At 43.8% G+C, this 12,617-nt stretch overlaps 1 protein-coding gene across 1 annotated transcript in view; it reads right to left on the minus strand.

The window, feature by feature from the left end:
- The window catches only part of KCNH6 (potassium voltage-gated channel subfamily H member 6), a 290,292-nt gene that overhangs the window by 28,255 nt on the left and 249,420 nt on the right, over nt 1–12,617 (minus strand). Inside the window, exon 6 of the mRNA XM_088470748.1 lies at nt 11,434–11,833. Within this exon, the coding sequence (XP_088326874.1) occupies nt 11,434–11,833 (400 nt within the window). The remainder of the gene's footprint in view (nt 1–11,433; nt 11,834–12,617) is intronic.

Genomic DNA, 12,617 nt, shown 5'->3' on the forward strand with positions numbered 1-12,617 from the left:
TCCCAAAGGCAAAGATATAAATATCAATAACTTATTAAAGCAACTTGCAAACAAGGAAATAAGATAACCAAGCCTTGGGTCCCTGAGTAAGCATCTCATAGTGGAGATGAAAGTAGTATCTGAAATGTTAGAGGCAAGGAGGTGCTTCAGAGCAGTAGATCACCGTCTGTAACATAAAAATGCCATGAGAGCCATTTTTATAAAAGGGGAGGAAGGTAAAGTAGAGTAAGGGACTTCAAAAGTGTCCATTTCAAAATTAAAATGTATTTTAGAGACCTTAAAATCTGACCAACTAAGTAATTTTTAGAAAGTGGGTACCAATGGAGAAGAGCAAGAGCTGGATCTAGTCCCACAAGAACTTTAAAGACCTTTGACAATAAAATCAAAAACTTCCAACCAGGAAGAGCGTCAATCACAAACTATGTGAAAAATATCCCCTGGAATAGAGCAATGTCACCAGCAATATTTCGAGCAGGATGGCGACATATTATGAAGTTTAAATGGGGTAAGATTTAGCCTATGGAGTAGTTGAACATGATTTGTTCACTTAGAGATGCGAAAGTAAGTATTATAAATGTGTTCCCATTGTTGAGGGGTAAAAGTGCGATTTATATCAAGTTTCTAGCACAAGTGGACCGTGGATTTATTTGAAATATCTTGTTGGAGATATTTGTAACAGGAGGTGATTTCCGCCTTAGAAGAACCAGTGGAAAGCCTGTTCAGGAGTAGTGCTGATGGCATACAAAAAGCATTAGACAATTTACACATATCCCGCACCCAATGAGCAATTAGGAGATATTTATAATGGTCAGTAGAGGAAAGGCCAAAATGTAACACTTAATATTACTCTCAGTTATGACTCATGCGGGGAATCACCCATCAGCCAGCCATTATAAGAACTTGCTCAGTGCACTCCTCCAGTGCCTGAGTATCAATTGTGTTGAACATAGGTGCTTCTGATCCAGAACTATACAGTCCAGTATAGTTTTCTTCCAGTGTTGTTTACACTACAGTGTTCGGTTTCCTCGACATCAGCACATCCTTACATGCATTTCCATCCACTGTGTTTCCAGGCAGAGACTTCATATAAGCTAAGCAGTCTGTTGCTTGCACGGTGGGAACCAACTACACTGGGCCTTCACTGAGTAGAGTCCATATCCTTTTGCGGGTATTCCTGGTGAAGTCTGGTGGGGTTCTTATCCTGGTGCGGAGTCTATCTCCTGTGTGTGTGTACTCTATTACACTTGTTGTCTGTTTTGTGCTCCAAGGTTATTGCAATATATATACAGTCAGGTGCATAAATATTGGGACATTGACAGAATTTTCATATTTTGGCCTCTATTCACCACCACAATGGCTTTGAAATGAAACAAACAAGATGTGCTTTAACTGCAGACTTTCAGATTTAATTTGAGGGTAATTACATCCAAATCAGGTGAACGGTGTAGGAATTACAACGGTTTATATATGTGCCTCCCACTTTTTAAAGGGGCCAAAAGTAATGGGACTATCAATTCAAAAGCTGTTTCATGGACAGGTGTGGGCTATTCCCTCGTTATTTCATTATCAATTAAGCAGGTATCAATTGCCTAATGATGGCTTGCTTCACTGATATTGACAGCTTTTTGGATCTCATATTGAGAGTTGACAGCAACTGATTCCAAATGCAAGTGTCACACCTAGAATCAACTCCAGACCTTTTACCTGCTTAATTGATAATGAAATAACGAGGGAATAGCCCACATCTGTCCATGAAATAGTGGGAGGCACATATTGAAACTGTTGTGATTCCTACACCGTTCACCCGATTTGGATGTAATTACCCTCAAATTAAATCTGAAAGTCTGCAGTTAAAGCACACCTTGTTTCTTTCATTTCAAAGCCATTGTGGTGGGGAATAGAGGCCAAAATCTGAAAATTCTGTCAATGTCCCAATATTTATGGACCTGACTGTATATATATATATATATATATATATATATATAGGCACAATGATCCCTATGGCTACATACATTTTCTGAAAAGTATCAGTGTGTTTTCATCAACAAATAGATCTTACTAACTGCCTTGGGGCTCATTTACATAAGGATGTAAGTCAGTTTTATGACACGCCTCTCAAATGTAGCAGTACATGTCCACTGTAACGTGCGCTCATAGGTTTTTCATTTCACAATCCTCCTGAAATGCTACCAATATCCCACACTTTGTGTACTTTCGGCATTTGCGCCTACTGTGTTTAATACCTCAGGGTATTCTGTGGCTACCACCCAGGGCCGGATTTACCATTATCCAACATAGGCACCCGCCTAGGACCCGTCGAGTTGGGCCCGTTGCCGGGCCCCCCTACCCCTCGAAATCCGTCCCTGGAGTGAACCTGTTGAGCTGTGCCTGTGTTCGAAGTTGAACTGCTGCTGCTGGCACACAAAGCAGCATCAGTATCATGGTTCAGGGCCCTGCCCCTAGCCAGCCCCTCCACAGTATAGGAATCAGCCTTCTCCCCTCCGCACTGCAGCCTTCCGCCCCCCCCCCACAGTATTGCAAACAGCCTTCCGCCCCCCCCTCCACAGTATAGGAATCAGCCTTCCCCCCTCCTCACTGCACCCTTCCACCGCCCCCCCCCCCCCGCAGTATTGGAAGCAGCCTTCCACCCTCCCCCCCTCCGCAGTATAGGAAGCAGCTTTCCCCCCTCCGCACTGCAGCCATCCGCCGTCCCCCCCCAGCAGTATTGCAAGCAGCCTTTCGCCCCCCCCTCCGCGGTATAGGAAGCAGCTTTCCCCCCTCTCCGCACTGCAACCTACCGCCGCCCCCCCTCGCAGTATTGGAAATAGTCTTCTGCCGTCCCCCCTCTCCGCAGTATAGGAAGCAGCTTTCCCCCCTCTCCGCACTGCATCCTTCTGCCGCTCCCCCCTCGCAGTATAGCAAGCAGCCTTCCGCCTGCCCCCCCCGCAGCATAGCAAGCAGCCTACCCCCCCTCCTCCGCAGTATGAAATGCAGCCTTCCGCCGCTCCCCCTGCAATGTAGCAGACAACCTTCCTCCGGCATCGATCACCTTCCCCCCTACAGTATTGCAAGCAGCCTCCTTCAACTCTTCTTGAGCTGGGTAAGTTTAACTTACATTTTTTTTATATGGTGTGAAATAGCCCAGCTTTCTTTACCTGTGTGTGTGTATGTATGTATGTATATATATATATATATTTATATCCACTGTATGTGTGTGTATATTTACTGTATATATTGTGTGTATATATATATATATATATTTATATACAGTATATATATATATATATATATATATATATTCACTGAGTCTACCTCTGTTCTTTCCCCTTTTCCTTCTCTCACCATGTTTTTCCCCTTTTCCTTCTCCCTTTGTTTGTCCCACTATACTCCTGTCTACCTGTTTATTCCCCTTTCCTCCCGTCTTCCTCTGTTTGACTCCCCTTTCCTCTCGTCTTCCTCTGTTTGACCCCCATTTCTCCTGTCTTCCTCTGTTTTACCCCCATTTCTCCCATCTACCTCTGTTTGACCCCCATTTCTCCCGTTTACCTCTGTTTGATCCCCATTTCTCCCGTCTACCTCTGTTTGACCCCCATTTCTCCAGTCTACCTCTGTTTGACCCCCATTTCTCCCATCTACCTTTGTTTGACCCCCATTTCTCCCGTCTACCTCTGTTTGACCCCCATTTCTCACATCTACTTCTGTTTGACCCCCCATTCCTCCCATCTACCTCTGTTTGACCCCCCCATTCCTCCTGTCTACCTCTGTTTGACCCCCATTCCTCCTGTCTTCCACTTTGTCCTCCATTCATCCCATTCTACATTGCAGGCATGCAAAAGAAGGGCCTTGGCCGTTCACTTAAAATTTCCATTATACAATCGTGTGTGTGTGTGTGCAAGTGGTATTAATCTGTGTTATATTTGATGTTTTTGCCTTGCTCTCGTGTGTATTTGATTACAGTAATAATAACTGCATATATTATAGTAGTGTCACTGAAGCAAGTTAAACATAGTTTATTGGAGGGGTCCGCAACTCCAAAGGGATCCCTGGCCTGGGCTGACTAGCGGTCAGGGCTGAGGCTGCGGCTGGGGGGCCCGGTGAAAGGGCTCCCCTGGCTGTGGCATCAGTCCCCTGCTAGAAAGGGTCTGGAGCTGGTTTTAAAAATAGGTGGAACTCACGCCATTTTTTTTCAACCTATTTTTAAAACCAGGTCTGGCCCTGCTGCCTGGTGCTGGTTCTTAAATTACGGTGGAACGCTATTAATTTTTTCCCCATAATTTTAGGAACCAGGACTGGCTGGCAAGTCTGGGGCTGGTTATGCTTTTGGGTGGGGGACCCTATGTAATTTTTAAAAAAATAAAAACACTTTAGATTACATATACAGGCAGAAACATACACAAATCACACTGATCTGTGTATGTTTCTGCCAAACTCTCAGCTCAGGAGGTGGTCTATTTGACACTTCTATTTCACAGTGAGTTTGCTACAATCTCACACGAGATTGGAAACTCGATTCTTAGTAAATTTGCAAGTTGCTTCTTTTTCATCTAAAGTATTTCCTATTTTGGCCGATGGTGAGTTTTTTCGAGTTTGCAAACACATGAGTTTTAACAGTGAAAAAAGAAAACTCACTTCAAACTCACTCGAGTTTGTCTTTAGTAAATTTGCGAGATAAAAAAATGCCTGAACTCACGTGAGTTTGCAAACTCACACAAACTCGAATCTTAGTAAATTTACCCCCAGGACTGAGAGTTAAAGTTCCAAATCTTTTTGGTTTTAAACGTATTGTTTTTTAGATAGGCTCCCTGTGGAATGGCTGTGCCACGAAGGACAGCTGTTAAAGCACACCAATAATTAAACATGGATGTGTCAGAAGGGGAATTAGTAGAAATATACTGAGATAAAGAGGCAGACAAGGCTTGTACTGCCTCAGGCGACCTGAAGAGATATCCTGAAAACCACCAAGGTCTCACTGGGGGCCTAAAAGAAGAAAGTTACCATACCTAGAGCAAAGGGGCGTGGTCAGACCAAGTTATAGGCAAGATCTTAACTGTGTGGCTAAGCTGAGGCACCCATTTGTCAGAAAGAATAAGGTCAATTCAGTAGTAGGTATTGTGAACACTGGAGAATAGATTACAGTATTTCACGCCAGGAAACGTGGAATGCCAAACATCATAGAGGTCAAATTCAGATAATACATTTTTAAAACCAGCAGCAGGACCTATATCCCGAGGGGAGAGACCCAGCCCTAGAGACACTTGACCTATCCAAGTTTGGATCAGGGGCTAAATTAAAGTCTCCCAAAATTAATGCAACCTTTCCTGACCTTTTGAATTTCCTGAAAAACAGAAAGGGTAGTATCCCCTAGATATCCCCCAGCACACTAAATTGTACCTGCAACAATAGCTGTGAAGTGGCCTTTCAGCTTACCATGAACTTGCAAATGCATTTAACAAATATCTCTGAATCTCTATTACCATATAGTTTTCATGTATTGTTGCAGGTACAGTTTAGTGTGCTGGGGGATATCTAGGGGATTCTCCCCTTTCTGTTTCTCTGTTTAGTATGACCCATCCCCTTCATGCACCTGAGGAGTATTGCCAAATTAATTTGAGCAGCTTCCATTTTATGTTTGCTGTTTTGAGAGGCATGAATGAGCCAGCATTTGGAGGGCATGCTGGCTCTTGTAGTGGTAGTTGGAGTTCCCAGGGTTGACTCCAAGGTAAGCTGGCTCTCAATTTGGATGTATTTCTGTATGTGCCTTTATCATGAGGCCTTACAACAGACAATTACATGGCCCAGAGTGGGTTCTGTTATCATACAGAGTAGGGACTGCCAGTGTCAGAGAAGCCGTGAAGTGGCCTGGCAGCTTACCATGTACTTGCAAATGCATGAAACAAATATCTCTGAATTTCTATTACCATATAGTTTTCAAGTATTGTTGCAGGTACAGTTTAGTGTGCTGGGGGATATCTAGGGGATACTCCCCTTTCTGGTTTTCTGTTTAGTATGACCCCTCCCCTTCATACACCTGAAGAGTATTGCCAAATTGATTTGAGCAGCTTCCATTTTATGTTTGCTCTTTTGAATTTCCTCACACACTTCACGGAGAAAGGAGATCTATTCAGAGTTAGGGGCATAAACAGAAACAAGGGTCACCCGATTATCATTTAAAGTCCCTGCTAAATTGAGGTATCTACCATTCTTATCTGCCACTTTATGGCAAAGATTAAATGTAGAAGAGGCATGTAATAAAAAAGCAATCCATTTCTCTTAAAGGGCCCATTAACAGTATAGAAAATTGGAGCAGTCTTCCAGAGCATCCAATTTATCTTTACAATGTATATATTATATTTGAGAAAGGGTTAATTAATAATTGGATGATATTGTGTGGTGTTCAAAAAATGCTCTATTATGACAGGCATGGGAGTGCTCTATGTATTGTATGGCTGTTGTCACACCTGAGGGTTGTTGTTGGCTGGAACAGGAGTGGGAGGCTGAAGTGGAGACTGAAGGTAGTGGTTGCCCGAAGGCGGGTACAGATAATGAACAACTTTATTGAACTGGATGTTGAATTGGAACTGAAGTTGTAGAAATCGGATAGGAACTGTTGTTGTGGATATCGAACTGGGACCTATGATGTAGAACCGTTGATGCAGAATTGGATTGGAACTGATGTTGTAGAATTGGATTGGAACCAATGATGTAGTACTGATGAGGTAGAATCAGACAGGAGCCGATGTTGTAGAATTGTATAGGAATCGATGTTGTAGAATTGGTTTGGAACTGATGATGTAGAACTGATGAGGTAGAATTGGATAGGAACCGATGTTGTAGAATCGGATTGGGACCGATGTGGTAGAATCGGAATGGGACCGATGGTTGGAGATATCGGATTGGGACCGATGGTTGGAGATAGGAACAAGTTCCTTGGTAAATCCAGTCTGGAATGCTGATGAAATGGAGACTTGTATATACAGACTTCGAACTGGATTAGTACGGACTGGAACCGTTCAGATACAAAGTACATGGGAGCTCAGCACAGAGCTGTAACTTCAGCAGAAGCGACATTGTGCTGGCAATGTGGGCCAGTCAGGAAACAGAATTTATAGGACTGAGTAGCCAGGCAGGGGCAGAACTATGGGAGACAATGGAGACGCCTGCCGCTGGGCTCCAGCTCTGAAGGGGCACCTCCTCCATTGTCCACAACATATTCACCCCACTTAGGGCTGTAACTATGTACCCGGAGTGTACCGTCATAGCCGCCCATTACATGGCACCCCTTCCCGGTATATGAGAAGCCACCATACACTAGTGGAGAGCTCCATGTCAGACCATCAGCTGCTGCCTTCGTCTATCTATAGCCTGTCTGCATGAGAGTTGCTACATTACAGTGTCAGCGGCTGTGACTGGGGGGGGGCACCAAATTATAACTTGCCTCCGGGCGTCTGGGATGAACTTACGCCACTGTAGCCAGGGATAGGATGCAGCGATCAGCTGTGCACCAATTATGTTTTAACTCATAGATGAAGGAATAAGTATAGAAAATATTCACATACACATACCTAGTGCACATTATATTGTTATTATTCTGTTCTCAAAAAATATTGCCACTGTTAGAAGGCTTTAAAGAAAAGCTTAGAAATACCTGTTTCTTTGGTGCATATTTGTAAATTATCGGGACTTGGTCCTGATAATTATAATTTCTTATTGCTCTATATTGCAGCAATAAGAAATGAAGTATCCAGGGTATTTACCATTGATCACAGGAGCTAATGCGATCACTTAACTTCCAGGTTTGGATCCCAGTCGCGCTACTGCACATGTACGATCTGCTGATATCTGCTGCAGTCCAGCCTTTTTAAATCCTGGGCATACTTAGGGCCTGATTCAGAGCCGCTCGTAAGCGGACGCTCGTTCGTTCCGAGCGATGTTTGCACAACTGCGCATGCGTGCGGATCGTAATACGCAGGCGCGAACCAGTCAGTGCGGCCGAAAATTGTTTGTTCGCTAAATAGCGAATGCCTGCTATTTTGAGTGACAGGAGGAGGCGTATGTGGGTGGTAACAGGGGAAGGTGCTTGAAAACGGGGAGTGGAGATCCGAACGCAGGCGTGCTTAAAGGTCAAAACGGGCGTTTTATGGGTGTGCATAATTAATACAGCAGCGTCATTGACCACGTCACTGGGTTATTTTATAGTCAGAACTGCTCGCAAGATTGCGGTAGGAAAAACCAACCACAAGAATAGCGAGCAGTTCATACGCTGGTCGATGTACTCGATTAATCTAATAAATAGCGGACATGACGTAGGATGCGAGCGGCCAGGGGGCGTAGTTTTCCAAAAAACGACCGCATGTTTGGTTCGCTCGTTCAGACCTAGAGGCGTGAACAGACCGCAAAGAGCGAACGGTTCATTTGAATAGCCACCCATTTTTTCTGAATGAGCGAGCGCAAATAGCGTCCGGCTCTGAATGAAGTCCTTAGTTTTGGCCGGCTATTTTCTGGGGATTTCTGGCAAAAACTGTTCATAAATATGCCCCTTTGGGAGAAGGTATTTTCTACACAGGATCTGGACTTTATCAAAACAAATAAGTTCAATTTTATAACTCTTATAATGTAATCTCAGGTTTAGTGCTGCTGCTATCTACTGTTATACAGTATAATGTATAATAATCGCATATTATACACTTAGGCAGCATAATGCTGCCATGCACTCTATGTCTTCCATGCCTTTCTAGGATAATCTTAAAATCTCTTGGTCTTTGAAATAGCAAGTGTCTGGCATCTCTTCTACTTAAGGCCCGTATTCAATATATTTTGCACCCGCGATACTTTTTTGCCTACATCGCGAGTTTTGGGTGCGGAAACTTTTCGCGTGCGTCCCCACGATTCCCCGTATTCAATAAGAAAGTAAGTGAAAACGGCACCCGGCGATACTTGAACACACAGAAAGTCCTCTCCAAAATGGGGAAATCAGCCTGGCACCCCCCAAAAGATGCACTGACATGGGGGAATCCCCTGAATTGGCCTGCTGAAGGTATTTGGTGTTTTTAAATGGTCTTAATAGGCGCTGTTTTTCGTATTTGCATAAGTGGTGAAGAATAGCATTTTGTTTTAGTTAATGAAGAAAATAACCAGTCCCTGCAAATTTTGGGTACCTGAAAATGGGGGGTAGCATATTTTAAAGTTGCTAAAGTATCGTTTAAAAATACGTAAAAAATCCACCTGCCGCAAACATTTGCAATAAAAAAAACACCTGGGGCATACTTGGGGACCCCCCGGAGTCTATTTCGCTAATTTTTAACTTTGTGCCCCAACTTTTTTTTTTTTGCCTCCAAAATTAAAGTGATTTTTTCGGGGTGTTCTTAAGTCTTTTTTTAAAAAAAAATTTTGACGCAGTTTACCTTTGGGGGACTGTCTTAAGGCTGCACAGGGGTTCCCGCAACGTTGCACCCCAAAACCCCAATTCTGCACTTTTTTCCGCCTGCTATTCATAAGCGAAACTTTTTCGCCTAGTACATTGCATTGACTTTCCGCCTAGGCGGAAAGTCTTTCAAATTGAATACGGCGATACTTTTCTGCCTGTCGAAATGACACCATCGGCTAAACTTTTTCGCCGATCTCGGCTTTTCGCTCCAAATTGAATACGGACCTTAGTATCTTAATCATATGGATGTATAATTTTGTGGCTTGACTGGGGTTTCCTGCACTGGTTCCAAATGCTTGTATTTGTATACTGACCTGCAACTGAAGCTAAAGTGCGTATCCACTACGCAGGTCATTCAATCGCTTGTTAATCGTCCGCAAATCGGGTAGTTTCAAGTAAAAAACGACCAGCGATGCGCGCGCCCGCTGGTTGTTTTTGACATCTATCATCGCCCAAACATGCTGGTCAACCTGACGACGTCATCAGGTTGGCCATGTTCAGGGATGATTGCTGTGCCTACACTGAACGACTGATCGTTTTGGTGTAGGCACAACACAGACTGTGAAACGACTGCACGTTTACAATGTCGTAATCATGCAGTCGTTTCACAGTCTGTTAATGGATACGCACCTTTAGTTGAACAAAATATATATATCTTTAATTATACATTTGTGTCTGTTGTTATTACTTCTTGGTATCAATAATCCATGACTGTAAATCTGTAATCTAACTTTCACTTCTAAAAGAAGGAAAAAAAAATAAGTTTTCCTCATGATTCCAATCACTTCTTCTGCCCCTAAGGAATATGGCAGTGTTCGGAATGTCAATATGGCTGTTAGTGTAATGAGGTGGCTTTGGGGCAGTCTTACACTAATACTCGCTCTCTTCTGCCATGCAGTCTGAAAAAAAGCTGTCCCAGACCGGAAGAAAGCATTGTGCATAAAGATTCTGACCCTCATTCAGAGCCGTACGCTCTGAGCAGAGCGCACGCTCTGAATGAGGGTCGGGCTCCATTTTCATGGAGCGTCCTCCTGGACGCTCGTATAGCTGTGGGTCACCACCCACAGGCTATACGAGCGTGCATTTAGATGGCCGCGATGGTCGAGACCATCGCGACCATCGAAATTGCGAGCCGGAGCCTGCGGTTGAGGTTTTCAACCGCAAGCTCCGGAGTGATTTTGGCTCTATCAGAGCCAAAATCACTCCCACTGACATCACTAGTGATGTCAGTGGGCCGGCTTCTGACGGGAGGCGTTCCCGTGGGAACGCCCCCGTCAGGGAGGCACGCCCCCGGCGCGCCCACCAAAGGGGGCGTGCTGTCAATCAACATTGACAGCACGCCCCCTTTGATCAGACACAACGAGCGAAGGACTTTCCTTCGCTCGTCTCGTCTGGCGCATGCGCACGACGGAGCTCCCTCCGTCGTGCGCATGCTCAGTGCATAACATCGACCCACTTGCGAGCGGACAGCCGCTCGCGAGTGGGTCTGAATCAGGCCCTCTGTTCTCTCTCAGGTAAGTAGGGTCATTTTTACTGCATAAATATTCTGCTGGGTTTCATGTTCTCTTCCAAGTAAAAGATTGATTTTTATTGCTTACCTATATAGTAAAGCACTAAAATATCAGATGATCCTTGTTTAAGAATATATAGGAACGTTATAGGTGCAGCGATATTATTCATTTGAATTTATATGATACATTTATTTATGACAGAGTATAATGCTTTTCTCCATGTAGATGTCATGCGAATATAGTTACTCCCACAAAGATGTTTACATGCCAGCTATTCTATAGTAAAGCATTATGTATTTGTTTTTCTAGTTGATAAGATACTGTACATGCCACTGCATGCCAAATACTAGATTAGAAGATCACTTTTAATCAATTATTGTACATTACTATTGATGTACATTACAATCACTAGAGAAGCTTTATATAATTTACTAACCACACATAGTACTTGATAGAAAAGGCAAGCAACTAGTCACTACAATGTTTTTGGTTACTTACATCCAATCAACATGACACAAATGGAGAAGACCTTCTCTGAGTTGGTATTTGGGGAGACATTTCCAAATCCAACACTGGTCAAGCTGCTGAAGGTAAAGTAGAGAGCTGTCACATACTTGTCTTTGATGGAGGGCCCGGATGCCGTATCAGTGTCATTGTAGCTCTTTCCAATCTGGTTGGCCAGATTGTCCAGCCAGCCAATTTTATGCTCCATATAGGGACGTTCCACATTGCCAATAGCATACCAGATGCATGCCAACCAATGGGCTATGAGGGCAAAGGTGCACATGAGGAGGAATAACACAGCCGCCCCATATTCTGAATATCTGTCCAACTTCCGGGCAACGCGCACCAAACGCAGCAATCGTGCTGTCTTTAAGAGACCAATTAGTGTTGTAGTCTGGAGGAGAGAAAAAACACGTGTGGGCAGAGATATTTATCGCATGTTATCTTTCCAAATTGAAGACACAGACATTTCTTTCATTCATGTGTACCACCCTGTCCCCTACATTACCATTATTTTCTTTATAAGGAATGCACACTTTTCAGTGATGGCACATTTCTTTCAATAATCCTAATATACCATTTTACTTGGTGAATAGTTTATTTGATCATTATAGGGTCACTAGACAGAAAATACAAGTCGGTTTATAGGAAATATATGTATGTGTGTGTGTATATATATATATATATATATATATATATTGTGATAGGATCACTGGTAAAGTGGTCTGTGGCAGGGACATTTATCCCAGATTCCTGTCCTATGTGTTTAAAATCCCCAGGAGAAAGTCTGCAGTATAGCAGGCTTGAGTTTCGGCTTTTTGAAAAGCCGGTTTGGGACCTGGGGGTTGTGGGTGAGAGGAGAGGGAGGGCTCCACCCACGGCCACTCCAGGTTTTGGGTCTTAGCCTGGTAACAGGCTTGTTAGGGTTTCCACCTGAGAGTGGCCAATATAAGCCTAGTTTGTTTAAGGCTGAGTGTCTCACCTGGGAGAGCAGACAGGGAGTTTGCTCAGAGACACTTGGAAAACCTATCTGTGAGTACTGTGCTGTGCTTTGTTGCTGGCGGGGGCATTAGGCCCTGCCAGGTTCTGGTAGTGAGGGAACTACCTGTGAAGTTAGTGCCCCGACAGGGCTAGGATTTACATTTATGTTTTCTTTGTGTTATTTCTGACATTGTACA

The sequence above is a fragment of the Taudactylus pleione genome, unplaced genomic scaffold (assembly GCF_031769625.1).
Source record: "Taudactylus pleione unplaced genomic scaffold, aTauple2 ptg000102l, whole genome shotgun sequence".
Taxonomy (NCBI): Eukaryota; Metazoa; Chordata; class Amphibia; order Anura; family Myobatrachidae; genus Taudactylus; species Taudactylus pleione.